This window comes from Myxine glutinosa, chromosome 2 (assembly GCF_964187855.1).
Source record: "Myxine glutinosa chromosome 2, kmMyxGlut1.1, whole genome shotgun sequence".
NCBI lineage: Eukaryota > Metazoa > Chordata > Myxini > Myxiniformes > Myxinidae > Myxine > Myxine glutinosa.
Genome location: NC_136262.1, coordinates 216,797,925 through 216,812,924, shown reverse-complemented (window position 1 = coordinate 216,812,924; position 15,000 = coordinate 216,797,925). Strand labels below are relative to the sequence as shown.

General features: G+C 45.9%; 1 protein-coding gene across 1 annotated transcript in view; it reads right to left on the bottom strand.

Moving 5' to 3' along the window:
- LOC137420838 (uncharacterized) overlaps positions 1–15,000 on the bottom strand; it is a 91,357-nt gene that overhangs the window by 26,011 nt on the left and 50,346 nt on the right. The window contains exon 8 of the mRNA XM_068106276.2: positions 2,314–2,417. Within this exon, the coding sequence (XP_067962377.2) occupies positions 2,314–2,417 (104 nt within the window). The remainder of the gene's footprint in view (positions 1–2,313; positions 2,418–15,000) is intronic.

The window sequence follows — 15,000 nt, the reverse complement described above, 5'->3', positions numbered from 1 at the left end:
TTGGGTCTTTAAGAGTCTTGGGTATTTTCAGTCTTTTGGGTCTTCAGGGTCTTTATGGGTCTTTGGGGAATTTGGGGTCTTCAGTGTCTTTTGGTTTTTTGTGGTCTTTTGAGTATTTAAGAGTCTTTGGGGTATTTTGGGTCTTCAGGGTCAATGGGGTTTTCAATGACTTTTCTGTCTTTTGGGAACATCTGGGTCTTCATAACCTTTTGTGTCTTTAACAGTCTACAGGGTATTTTGGGTCTTTTGGGTGTTTAGGGTCTATTTGGTATTTGGGGTCTTCTGGGTCCTTGAGGTCTTAAGGTCTTACCAAAATTTTGGGCATTTGGGGTCCATTGGGTCTTTTGGGTCTTCAGCATATTTTGGGTCTTTTGTGTGTTTGGGGCCCATTGGGTCTTTTGGGTCTTCGGGGTATTTTGGATTTTCAGAGTCCTTGGGGGTCTTCTGAGTCATTGGGGGTCTTTTGGGGTCCTCTTTGTCATTTGGGTCCTTGGGGTTGTTTGGGTCTTTTGGGTCTTCAGGGTATTTTGGGTGTTTGGGGTCCATTGGGTCTTCAGGGTCTTTGGGGTCCATTTGGTCTTCAGGGTCTTTTCAGTCTTTTGGGTCTTTGGGGTCCTCAGGATATTTTTGGGTATTTTGGGTCATCATAGTCTTTTGGGTCTAAGTCTTCAGGATGTTTTGGGTCTTTGGGGTATTTTGGGTGTTTGGGGTCTATTGGGTCTTCAGGGTCTTTTCAGTCTTCTGGGTCTTTGGGGTCCTTTGGGGTATTTTGGGTCTTTGGGGTCTTCAAAGTCCTTGGGGTCTTCTGGGTCCTTGGGGGTCTTCTATGTCTTTATTATATTTTGTGTCTTTCACAGTCCACAGGGTATTTTGAGTCTTCAGGTATTATGGGTGTTTGGGGTCTATTGGATCTTCTGGGTCTTACCAAAATTTTGGGTATCTGGGGTCCATTGGGTCTTCGGGGTCTTTTCAGTCTTTTGGGTCTTTGGCATATTTTGGGTCGTTGGGGTATTTTGGGTCTTTTGGATCTTCAGAGTCCTTGGGGTCTTTTGGGTCCTTTTTATCATTTGGGTCCTTGGGGTTGTTTGGGTCTTTTGGATCCTTGTGGTCTTTTGGGTCTTCAGGATTTTTGGGGTCCATTGGGTCTTCAGGGTCTTTTCAGTTTTTGGGTCCTTTGGGGTATTTGGGGTCTTTTCAGTCCTTTGGGTCTTCAGGGTCTTCTTGGTATTTTGGTTATTTAAGGGTCTTGGAGACTTTTGGGTCTCTGTGGTCTTTTGGGTATTTAAGTGTCCTTGGGGTCTTCTAGGTCTTCATTATCTTATGTGTCTTTAACAGTCTACAGAGTATTTTGGGTATTTGGGTATTTTGAGCGTTTGGGGTCCATTGGGTCCTTGGGGTCTTTTGGGTCCTCAGAGTCTTCTAGGTCTTTTAACCGGTGGACAAGTCATGTTCAAAGATTGCCCCTTAAACCCCCTCCCCCACTCAAATCCCTCCTAAAGCACAACTCAAAACCTTTAAAACCTAGCCTTTTGAAGGGGGACAGACACACAATCGCACACACATTGTGTTTTATATAGAAAGATTGAGTTGAGGAAATGCCGGTTTGTGTTTATATAAAATAGTGAGTTAAGGAAGTGCCGGGTTGCGTTTATATAAAATGTTGAGTTGAGGAAAATTTGGGGCACGAATTGTACAAACAAACTCTACAACAGGTAAAAGCCTCCTTAATATGGGGGTAGGCTTAATAAACAGATGTGTAGTAAGCTTCCATTAAACAAGACAGGGATACATGCGACACAGCAAGGCTATGCATGGAATTGTTGCGACAGCATTTTTTTGGAGAGCTGATCTCCAGATTTGGAGATGTAAATTGGCCTCCCATATCTCCATCCTGATTATTTCCTGTGGAGATAATTAAAAGACAGAGTGTACATGAACAGGCCACACACACTCAATGAACAGAAAGCAAAACATTACAAGTGAAATTCAGTGAATTCCGATAGACTTTCTTGTGAATGTTATGAGAGGTGCGGGTACCAGAACAGTAGAATGTGGTGCTACCCACCAAGGAGGCCATTTAACTTGCATCATTTTAAAAACATATCGATGTATTCTGAATAAATTCCAATGTCTCCACTTTACAAATGTTAATACAGTTGAATAAATAACTTTATAATTAAAAGATTTATATTTCAAACATGTCCCATCTTTTTGCCACACCGTGCATATATAAGCACTCACTCACTGACATAAATGTTGTGAACATTTACGAGTTTGGGGTGTACAACACATAAACACCAGATGAGACCTTACATTCTCTTGCTCAAGTGAGGAGACGTCAGCATCATGAGTGGCCGTGTTTCCCAGAAGTGACTCCTTCAGACAATTTGGTGTTGGAGGTGTGATCCATGATTCAACTGAAAAAAAAAGTATTAAAAAATAAAATCGATTTCTCCCTCCTCGACCCGAAACCTCACCCCTCAGTGGTTACTCACCCCTCAATCCCTCAATATCTAACATATGCAGAAAAAGGGTTTTAATGGATGAATGCATAACACCAACAGGCTGAACAGTTTACATTGGTTAACCTCACCCCTCAGTGGTTACTCACCCCTCACCCCTCAACATCTAACATATGCAGAAAAAGGGTTTTCATGGATGAATGCATAACACCAACAGGCTGAACAGTTTACATTTTGTATCCCACTGATAGGAGGGTAAGGGTTGGCGTCAAGAAGGTAAGAGGCGACTAAAAAAGGCTGGCGTCAGGAAGGGCATCCGGCCATAAAAAAAAAAACATTGCCTCAAAAAGGGAACCATGACAATTACAATTACATGTGGGCAGGGTACAGCCGAAGTACCCCGTGGGGGACCTCACTCCCTATCGTCAAAATTCAAGGTGGGGAACCCAATCGAAGCAAGAGCGGAAATCACTCCATTTATGACGACGAAATGTCTGATGCCCCACGTGGAGATCGGTTTCTGAGGTTTGAGACATGGAATGTAGGGACAATGACAGGGAGATCAGGAGAAGTGGTGGAAGTATTGGTCAGAAGAAGAGTGGACATATGTTGTGTGCAGGAGACGAGATGGAAGGGAAGTGGTGTGAGAATGGTGAAGGGTAGGCAGGGACAGAAACACAAGTTTGTGTGACAAGGGTGCCCCGAAGGCGTGCATGGTGTTGGTGTCCTGTTTTCTGAGGAGTTTGTAGACAGTGTAGTGAGTGTGACTAGAGTGAGTGAAAGGTTGATAACGGTGAAAATGATGATTGGAAAGCTCTTGGTGAACGTCATCTCGGGATATGCTCTACAGGTCGGTCGGAGCGATTAAGAGAGGGACAAGTTCTGGTGTGCGATGGAGAAGCTGATGGAAAACGTGAAAGTTGATGAAGTTGTTGTGATAGGAGGAGACCAAAATGGACATGTGGGAAGGAGAAAAGACGGTTTTGAGGGAGTTCATGGGGGTTACAGGTATGGTGTGACAAATGGAGAAGGTGAAAGGATTTTGGAGTTTGCTGATGGAGCTGGTTTGTTGATTTGTAATACTCAGTTCCAGAAAGAGGATAATAAGCTTGTCACATACACGGCAGCTGGATCGACGACAACCGTTGACTACCTGATGGTGCGTAGGCGAGATAGGGGGCACCTCCGGGACACAAAGGTGATCCCGGGGGAGGAGGCTGTTTCACAGCATCACTTGCTTGTCTGCGCCATAAAGGTGAAAGGTGTGAGGAGAGCTCGGCGGGTGAATTACCAAGCGAGAATGAAGGTGTGGAGGTTGAAAGAGGCGACAGTGAGGGTGGCATTAAAAGAGAGGCTGAGTATAGCAGAGGATGATGTGGTTGAGCTTGAAAGTGGTTGGATGTCAATGAAAGATAGTCTGTTGGGAGCCGTTGGTGAGGTATGTGGATGGACAAAAGGACCACCGAGGCACTCGGAAACATGGTGGTGGGATGATGAATATGGAAAGAGGATTGATGAGAAGAGGAAGGAGTTCAAGGAGTGGCAGAAGGGTGAAGGGTACGGGAGCAGAATAGGCAGAGCATGAAAGTGATATGGCAGCCAAGAAGGCTGCCAAGAAAGAGGTAGCAAAGGCGCAGGAGGCATGTAGGAAAATGATCGGAGAACGCTTGGATACGGCAGAGGGTCAGAAAGCGGTATTCAGGATTGCAAAGCAGATAGCGAAAGGGAGGTGCGATGTGATGGGGGTGAGTTGCTTGAAGGATGAAGGGGGGTCAATGGTTGTGGACCCAGATGAAATTAAAGGAAGATGGAAGAGATATATGGAAATGCTGTTGAATGCAAAGAATGAATGGGACGGCAACATCGAGAGTCTCCCAGTTTTAGGACCGGCAGAGAAGATAACTGAGAAGGAAGTTGAGGAAGCGATAAAAGCAATGAAGAGCAGAAAAGCGGGAGGGCCGGCAGGAGTTGTGGGAGATATGTTGAAGGCATCGGGAAGTTGGGGTGTGAAGAGAATGACTGAGATCTGTAATCTGGTGGTGAAAGAGGGCCGCATTCCAGTGGATTGGGAACTGAGTACCCTCATCCCTCTACACAAGGGGAAAGGTGACCCTCTGGACTGTGGCTCGTATCGAGCGATAAAGTTATTGGAGCATGGAATGAAGGTATTGGAAAGGGTGTTGGAGAAGAGGATAAGGAAGAAAGTGAAGATCGACGAAATGCAGTTTGGATTCATGCCAGGAAGAGCAACGACAGAGGTGCCTTTTATGGTAAGGCAGATGCAGGAGAAGTACATGGAGAAGAGGAAGAAGTTGTTTCTTGGGTTTGTTGATCTGGAGAAAGCATTCGATAGGGGTCCACGTGAAGTAGTGACATGGGCATTGAGTAAGTTAGGAGTGGAGGAATGGTTGACCAGAGTAGTGATGGCAATGTACGAGAGAGCGCGCACAGCTGTAAAGACGAAGGACGGAACAGTGGTGAGTTTGAGGTGAAGGTGGGAGTGCATCAGGGGTCGGTACAAAGTCCACCACTATTTGAAGCCGTGATGGAGGTGCTGGCTCGGAATGTAAAGGAGGGTTTACCGTGGGAGTTGTATGCAGATGATCTGGTGTTGATTGCGGAGAGTATGGATGGACTGAAGGAGAAGATGAACAAGTGGAAGGAATGTATGGAGACAAAAGGTCTGAAGGTGAATATTGGAAAAACGAAGGTGATGGCAAGTGGTAAAGCACGTGGTGAGGTGGAAAACACTGGGAAGTGGCCGTGTGCTGTGTGCAGGAAGGGTGTCGGAGTGAACTCCATTCAATGTACAATGTGCGCCGAGTGGGTTCATCAAAAATGTAGTGGTCTGAGAGGGTCATTAACCAGTGTGGCAGCTACATTCAAGTGTAAGGTGTGCACAGAGGGAGCTGCAGATGGAGGAAATGTTGAGGTTTTTGTTTGTTTGTTTTTGAATACAAGATTGAGGCTCGTGAAAGAGCTAACATTAATGACACAAAAAGTCAAACCGACACATAAAACACAAAATAAGGGGAGCAGCAGACAAGAAGGGGAGAGACGGGGAAGGACACAAACACAACATTTGAGAGCACGGACATAGAGAGAAATGTGGGAGGGAGAGGGCTTGGGGGGAGGTGGGAGAGGTATAAAACATGGACACTGCAAGGACTTCCAGGAAAGAAGTTGGAATTTCAAAAAAGTGTATCTGGGGTGAATTAGATAAGATAAGAATTGGATGGGGGAAGATAAGAGATGGTGGTGAACAGCTGTTTTAAAGACCTGGAGGGAGGAGTGGGATTGAAGGGATTGGGGGAGTTTGTTCCGGAGGCAGGAGAAAAGGGGAATGAAAGAGTGACGGTGAGCAATGAGCCTAGATTTTGGCAATTTAACAATAAGAGGGTTGCATAAGAGTTTAACCATAAGAGGGGCAGATCTTGGGCGACCTGTAGGAATATTTGGGGGACAGAGCACAGAGAGAGCTGGGGGAGCAAGGCCGGAGAGGAGTCGGTAGAAGACAGAAAGGCCACCAACCTGCCTGTGGTGAGTGAGCGAAAGGCCCTCAGAGTTAGCTTCATCACAGGAGATTCTAATGATTCTGAAAGCTTTGGAGATATCATGCCATACAGTCATGTGAAAAAGTAAGTACACCCCATGTAAAGTTTTGACTTTTTCAACATATTTCAACATACAGCTATTTGATCTTCATTTCAACAATATTGATAGATAAAGGTGATACAATATAACAAATATCATGAAACATTTACATGTTGTAGTCCATTACAGTCAGTCAGACAGTCAGTGTCGTTGAAGCGGAAGGGAAAGGTGTATGCTGCATGTGTGAGAAGTGTTATGATTTATGGGAGCGAGACATGGGTAATGAACGTAGAGCAGCAACGAAGGTTGGAAAGGGTGGAAATGCGAATGGTTCGACGGATGTGCGGAGTATCGTTGAGAGAGAGGAAGACAAATGATGAATTGCGAAAGATGATGGGAATAGAGCCTGTGATTGATGCTGTGAAGAGGAACAGGTTGAGATGGTTTGGTCATGTGTTGAGGAAGGATGAAAGTGACTGGTTGAGAAGAGTGATGGAAATGAATGTAGAAGGAAGTTGAGGACGGGGAAGACCGAGAAAGACGGCTAAAGATGGTGGAAGAAGAAATGCGGGCAAGGGGGTTAACAAGGAGAGATGCAGAAAATAGGGCAAAATGAAGAAGATTGTCATGGGGACCGCAAGGCTAACCCCCGCTCTAGTAGGGAAAATGGCCTTTAAAATGCATGTTGTTGTATTTACATGTTGTAGTCCATTGTATAATTTAAATAAACATAAATGCAAATTTCGCATGTGGAAAAAGTAAGTACACCCTTGGCTCTAATAGGTGGTATTGCCCCCTTTGGCAGAAACTACCTCAAGTAGGCATTTCTTATAATTGTCTACCAGTCTCTGACATCGACTGGGAGAAATTTTTGCCCACTCCTCCATGCAGAATTCTTTCAGCTGTGTGATTTTTGAGGGGTTTCTTGCATGCACTGCTCGTTTCAAATCCCCCCACAACATCTCGATGGGATTTAGATCCGGGCTTTGACTTGGCCATTCCAGAACCCTCCATTTCTTTCTTTTCAGCCATTCCTTGGTGGATTTACTGGTATGTTTCGGGTCATTGTCATGTTGCAAGGTCCATCTTCGGTTGAGCTTCAACTTTCCGACAGATGGCCTCACATTATCCTCAAGCACCCTCTGGTACAATGAAGAATTCATTGTGGATTCTATGATGGTGAGCTGCCCAGGCCCTGATGCAGCAAAGCTGCCCCAAACCATAATATTTTCACCACCATGCTTTACAGTTGGTATCAGGTTCTTGTGGTCAAATGCTGTCTTTGGTTTTCGCCAAACATGTCTTCTGGTACTGTGGCCAAATAGCTCTACCTTTGACTCATCTGTCCAGAGCACATTGTTCCAGAATTGCTGGTATTTGCCAAGGTGTTCAATGGCAAACTTTAGTCTTGCCCTGATGTTCTTTCTGGACAGCAAAGGTTTCCTCCTGGCACACCTTCCATGTAGATCAAATTTGTGCAGCCTCTTTCTAATGGTAGACTCGTGCACTTTGACATCAACAGTGGCAAGAGCTACCTGTCGGTTCCGTGATGACATTCTGGGGTTCTTCGAGACTTCTTTCAGCATCTTGCTGTCTGCTCTCGGGCTGAACTTGCTGGGGCGGCCTGGCCTGAACAAGTTGGCAGTTGTTTGGAATCTTCTCCACTTGTAGATGATCTTCCGGACAGTCGAATGATTGATTTCAAATTGTTTGGAGATCTTTTTAAATCCCTTCCCCAACTCGTAGGCATCTATAACCTTCTTTCTAAAGGCCTCAGAGAGCTCTTTTGATCTCGGCATGGTGACGCCGCACACGTCAACAACAAAGAGCAAACCAAACTAAATGTCTGAGGTTTAAATAAGACAGGTTCCTCCAAGATCCTCTCTGACGATGTTCTAATCACTTGCACCTGAGCTGGTGCACCTGATTCTACTTTTAGGTATTTGAAGTAATGATAAATGTAGGGGTGTACTTACTTTTTCCACATGCGAAATTTGCATTTATGTTTGATTAAATTATACAATGGATGACAAAATGTAAATGTTTCATGATATTTGTTATATTATATCACCTTTATCTATCAATATTGTTGAAATGAAGATCAAATAGCTGTATGTTGAAATATGTTGAAAAAGTCAAAACTTTACATGGGGTGTACTTGCTTTTTCACGTGACTGTATATCTCTTAACAGTGAAGAATCACTTTGCAAATACTAGTATCTGGATCCGGGTCCAAATCTTCCCCAAAATCTAATCATTCAGTCGTTGTCACATACCTAACCTCTCCACCAAATTTCATCCGAATTTGTCCACACATTTTTGAGATGTCCCATTCACAGACAAACAAACAAACACAAACAAACAAAAGTCTAATGTGTAAAAAGGGAGTATTTTGAAGTTTTTAAAACCCACCGCATTGTTTAAGATAGAAGACTGGTGTTCCAGGCGAGCTGAAGTCAGTCCTCAATTCCAGTTTTGGCTCATCATACTGCATTTGGAGCTCGAGTTAATGATCTATGTAAGAGCAATACGCGAGGCAGACTTCTTGCTGTGCGTGGATGCTTTGACCAAGATCACACCCTTGTTCTTTTCTCTAGACCACACTAATTATGCCAGGTGGGTTGATTGAATTGGTGGTCCATTTGCTGATGTTGAATAACTGATGTGGTGGTCCATTTGCATGACATGGTAACATTGGAAATTAAACATCCAGAGATCTTTGCAGAGTTTCTCAAAAGGAAACTTTGTGGTGAAGTAGACAGGTCGAGCATTCTCTGCAATAGCAAGAGATCAGGTCCATGAACAAAACAATGCTGCAGTGAGGGGTGATGGTGGAGCTGTTGGCCTGACTGAAAATCCAGCAGCACTGAGGCAATGGATGGTTTGTGGCCCTGAAATGGCACGAGTTATTGAAGAGTTTGAAAGCTCAACAGAGAGTAGAAAGAAGTCAGATCACAGGCATCATGATCAGGCACCACACACACAGAAGGCATTTGCTAAAGATGTCAAATCACTGAGAGATCAAATAGAAAGACTGGGGAATCCCTTCTGTGAGTATAGTGGTGATCTTCCCATACTGGACAGTAGAGACCTTGTTTATCCTGCTGTCATAAACACTATACGTCACATTGAGAAGCTTGGACAAGATCAGTACAACACCTATGTCACAGAGCACCGAGTCAACCAAAAAAAACATATTTATGAGCCAATCAAGAGGAACAACCTGCCCATCTTCAGTCGGCCTCCAGCCCAACAGCAGCTAACATCACTGAAGAACGACTGTTATTTGTTCTCCAGGCTATACATTGCCTCACAGAGACGAGATGGGGACCTCAACGAGTTATTTCAACATGAGAATCAGGCTTGCCCACCTTCACTGTCACAGATGGGCAAGTTGAGAACTGGAGTGAAATCACACCTAGTGGGCTGCCTGGAAGAACTCGTTCCTTCATAAACCAGTGCGTCTGCACCAACTGCAGATGTTATTGTTCTTGATGGAGCTGCAGTTGTCAATATGCTGCAACCTGGTCCAGCCAAAACATTTGATGATTATGCAACTGCAGTGTTCCTACCTCACATCAGAGCTCACCTGCAGCAAGCAAGACGGGTCGGTAGACATTGTGTGGGATGAGTACTTTACGGACAGTCTGAAGGCAGGTACACAGAAGAGAAGAGGGAATGAAGTTAGAAGACGTGTATACCCATCCACCTTAGTTCCTAGGAATTGGAATGAGTTTCTGAGGATTGATGAGAACAAGGTGGAACTGTTCTCTTTTCTGGCAGTCTGCATTGGATCAATTGACACTGACAAGCAAGTCATCACCACACATCACTCTGGCATCCTTTGTAATCAGCGTCGAGATGAAAAAGGCCTTGCTGCCTGCAACCAGGAGGAAGCTGATACAATAATCATGCTCCATGTGCAGGATGCTGTGAAACAAGGGTATACAAAGATCTCAATCCGCACAGTTGATACTGATGTGGTGTTTCTGGCAATGACAGCAATACACAACTCAACATTCCTGAGCTGTGGGTTGCTTTTGGAACTGGAAAGAACTTTCGTACCTTGGCAGCTCACGATATGGCAAAGGCTCTGGGTCCTGAGAAGTGTGCAGCTCTGCCAATGTTTCATGCATTCACGGGATGTGACACTGTCTCGTTCTTTGCTGGTCAAGGAAAGAAGACTGCCTGGGACACATGGAGGTGTTAAATTGAGGTGACATCAGCATTTTGCACATTAAGTGCTATACCAGAGTCTGTACATGACTCAATGGAGCAACGAGAGCGCTTTGTGATCTTGCTGTATGACCGTACTAGTAGGGAGCAATGTGTCAATCAGGCCCGCAAACGGCTCTTTTCTCAGAAGGGTACAGCACTCGATGGTCTTCCTCCAACAAAGGCAGCATTAATCAAACACACAGGAGGGCTGCATACCAAGCTGGTTACTGCTGGGGCCAAATGATGATTGTAGCTCCTCAGCTTCCAAGCACAAGCGAATGGGGATTGAACAAGGGCGACAATGGGGAATGGGATGCATGCTGGACAACACTTCCAGAAGCATCAAAGGCCTGCTGGGAACTCTTGAGATGCAGCTGTAAGAAGGGCAGTAGAGGGCTGTGTAAATGTGTTAAGGCAGCTCTTCCATGTACAGCACTTTGTGAATGTGCAGGAGAATGTGCAGCTTAAGTATCACAGCAGAGTATTGAGCATCCGCCTACATACTATTAATCGGTATACAGATCTGTGACATTGGCACCAAATGGATGTGCACCAGACAGCATTTCTTGGTTTTAAAATACCATTACTAACTTTACAAATGTGAAATGGTTCCAATAAATCAAAATTATAATGAGACAAGATGTCCCAATCCGAGATGTATGTGGAAAGTGCAAAGTGCATGGAAATTGCAGCCATTTTGGAAAATGGCTGCCACTGCTGCCACAGGACATTTCTGCGATGGCCCTATAGCTAAAAAAATCTTCCTTTAGATATGGCCTAACTCTGTTCCAAATTTGATGCTTTTATCATGAAGTGCACGTTTATCCATTTCAGAGAATAACCGATGGTCATTGGTTTTGTGTCGGATTCTCTGAACATCTGAAGTTTACCTCTCGGTCCCGTTCGTCTTCCGTCGCTCCAGGAGGACCTGGATAAACCGTTTTGGAATCATTTGACTGAGGAGTGCAACCTTTGAAGGTCAGTAACTGACCGGGTGGTGGTGCTGACCGGGCTGCCGTGGTGCTGACCAGGCAAACGTGGTGTGGTGCTGACCGGGCTGACCGGGCAAACGTGGTGTGGTGCTGACCGGGCTGACGTGGTGCTGACCGGGCAAACGTGGTGTGGTGCTGACCGGGCTGCCGTGGTGCTGACCAGGCAAACGTGGTGTGGTGCTGACCGGGCAAACGTGGTGCTGACCGGGTAAACGTGGTGTGGTGCTGACCGGGCCGCCATGGTGCTGACCGGGCAAACGTGGCGTGGTGCTGACGGGGCCCCCGCAGCCGTGATGCCCCTCCCCCCCCCCCCCCCCCCCCCAGAATTTCCATGTTTTAAACGTTTCCCAGTGTGTAGATTAGAATAGGTACACCGTATCCCTGCGTGTCATAAGAGACGACTAAGAGGGTTGGCGTCAGGAAGGGCATCCGGCCATAAAAAAAAACATTACCTCAAAAAGAGAACCATGACAATTACAACGACATATGGGCAGGGTACAGCCCGAGGTGGAGATCGGTTTCTGAGGTTTGGGACATGGAATGTAGGGACAATGACAGGGAGATCAGGAGAAGTGATGGAAGTATTGGTCAGAAGAAGGGTGGACATATGTCGTGTGCAGGAGACGAGATGGCAGGGAAGTGGTGTGAGAATGGTGAAGGGTAGGCAGGGACAGAAATACAAGTTTGTGTGGCAAGGGTGCCTGGAAGGTGTGAATGGTGTTGGTGTCCTGTTTTCTGAGGAGTTTGTAGACAGTGTAGTGAGTGTGACTAGAGTGAGTGATAGGTTGATGATGGTGAAAATGATGATTGGAAAGCTCTTGTCATCTCGGGATATGCCCCGCAGGTTGGTCGGAGCGATGAAGAGAAGGACAAGTTCTGGTGTGCGATAGAGAGGCTGATGGAAAACGTGAAAGATAAGGAAGTTGTTGTGGTAGGAGCAGACCTAAATGGACATGTGGGAAGGAGTATGGATGGTTTTGAGGGAGTTCATGGCGGTTACGGATATGGTGTGAGAAATGGAGAAGGTGAAAGGATTTTGGAGTTTGCTGATGGAGCTGATTTGTTGATTTGTAAAACTCAGTTCCAGAAAGAGGAGATTAAGCTTGTTACATACACGGCAGGTGGGTCGACGACAACCATTGACTACCTGATGGTGCGTAGGCGAGATAGGGGGCACCTCCGGGACACAAAGGTGATCCCGGGGGAGGAGGCTGTTTCACAGCACCACTTGGTTGTCTGCGACAGATGGGTGAAAGGTGCGAGGAGAGCTCGGCGGGTGAAGTACCAACCGAGAATGAAGGTGTGGAGGTTGAAAGAGGTGACAGTAAGGGAGGAATTAAAAGAGAGGCTGAGTATAGCAGAGGATGATGTGGTTGAGCTTGAAAGTGGTTGGATGTCAATGAAAGCTAGTCTGTTGGGAGCCGTTGGTGAGGTATGTGGATGGACAAAAGGACCACCGAGGCACTCGGAAACATGGTGGTGGGATGATGAAGTTGGAAAGAGGATTGAAGAGAAGAGGAAGAAGTTCAAGGAGTGGCAGAAGGCGAAGGGTACGGGAGCAGAAACAGCAGAGCATGAAAGTTATAAGGCAGCCAAGAAGGCTGCAAAGAAAGAGGTAGCAAAGGCGCAGGAGGGCATGTAGGAAAATGTTCAGAGAACGCTTGGATTCGGAAGAGGGTCAGACAGCAGTATTCAGGATTGCAAAGCAGATAGCGAAAGAGAGGCATGATGTGATGGGGGTGAGTTGCTTGAAGGATGAAGTGGGACAAATCGTTGTGGACCCAGATGGAATTAAAGGAAGATGGAAAAGATATATGGAAATGCTGTTGAATACAGATAATGAATGGGACGGCAACATATGGCAACAAACCCAGTTTTAGGACCGGCAGAGAAGATAACTGAGAAGGAAGTTGAGGAAGCGATAAAAGCAATAAAGAATAGAAAAGCGGGAGGGCCGACGGGAGTTGTGGGAGATATGTTGAAGGCAGCAGTAAGTTGGGGTGTGAAGAGAATGACAGAGATCTGTAATCTGGCGGTGAAAGAAGGCCGCATTCCAGTTGATTGGGAACCGAGTACCCTCGTCCCTCTATACAAGGGGAAAGGTGACCCTCTAGAGTGTGGCTCGTACCGAGCGATAAAGTTATTGGAGCATGGAATGAAGGTATTGGAAAGGGTGTTGGAGAGGAGGATAAGGAAGAAAGTGAAGATCGACGAAATGCAGTTTGGATTTTTGCCAGGAAGAGGAACGACAGACGTGCTTTTTATTGTGAGGCAGTTGCAGGAGAAGTACATGGAGAAGAAGAAGTTGTTTCTTGGGTTTGTTGATCTGGAGAAAGCATTCGATAGGGTTCCACGCAAAGTATTGACATGGGCAATGAGGAAGTTAGGAGTGGAGGAATGGTTGATCAGAGTAGTGATGGCAATGTACAAAAGAGCGCGCACAGCTGTAAGGACGAAGGACGGGGACAGTGGTGAGTTTGAGGTGAAGGTGGGAGTGCATCAGGGGTCGGTACCAAGTCCACTACTATTTGTAGCTGTGATGGAGGTGCTGGCTCAGAACGTAAAGGAGGGTTTACCGTGGGAGTTGTTGTATGCAGATGATCTGGTGTTGATTGCAGAAAGTATGGATGGACTGAAGGAAAAGATGAACAAGTGGAAGGAATGTGTGGAGACAAAAGGTCTGAAGGTAAATATCGGAAAGACGAAGGTGATGGCAAGTGGTAAAGCATGTGGTGAGGTGGAAAGAACTGGGAAGTGGCCCTGTGCTGTGCGCAGGAAGGGTGTTGGAGTGAACTCCATTCAATGTACAATGTGCGCTGAGTGGGTTCATCAAAAATGTAGTGGTCTGAGAGGGTCATTAACCAGTGTGGCAGCTACATTCAAATGTAAGGTGTGCACAGACGCAGCTGCACATGGAGGAAATGTTGAGTTGGATCTTGGAGACGGCGTGAATCTGGAAGGTGTGAAAACATTTTGCTACCTCGGAGACATGCTGAATGGAGAAGGTGGATCAGACTCGGCAACGGTTGCTGGAGTGAGATGTGCATGGAAGAAGTTTCGGGAACTGAGTGGCGTGCTGATGAGGAGGGGAGTGTCGTTGAAGCTGAAGGGAAAGGTGTATGCTGCATGTGTGAGAAGTGTTATGATTTATGAGAGCGAGACATGGGTAATGAACGTAGAGCAGCAACGAAGGTTGGAAAGGGTGGAAATGCGAATGGTTCGATGGATGTGCGGAGTATCGTTGAGAGAGAGGAAGACAAATGATGAATTGTGAAAAATGATGGGAATAGAGCCTGTGATTGATGCTGTGATGAGGAACAGGTTGACATGGTTTGGTCATGTGTTGAGGAAGGATGAAAGTGACTGGCTGAGAAGAGTGATGGAAATGAATGTAGAAGGAAGTAGAGGACGGGGAAGACCGAGAAAGACTTGGCTAAAGATGGTGGAAGAAGAAATGCGGCAAGGGGGTTACCAAGGAGAGATGCAGAAAATAGGGCAAGATGGAGAAGATAGTCATGGGGACCGCAAGGCTAACCCCCGCTCTAGCAGGGAAAATGGCCTTAAAATGCATGTTGTTGTTGTTGTTGTTGTTGTATCATTAAGTGCACAATACTTTCACCTATCTGCTGTACTATTCGGAAACACGTTTCACACAACACAGAAGGTTCCCATTATAATGTGTTTTCCAAGCGAGCGGCAGTCGACGACCTTTCTTGCGCTGCACAGCTGTCTGT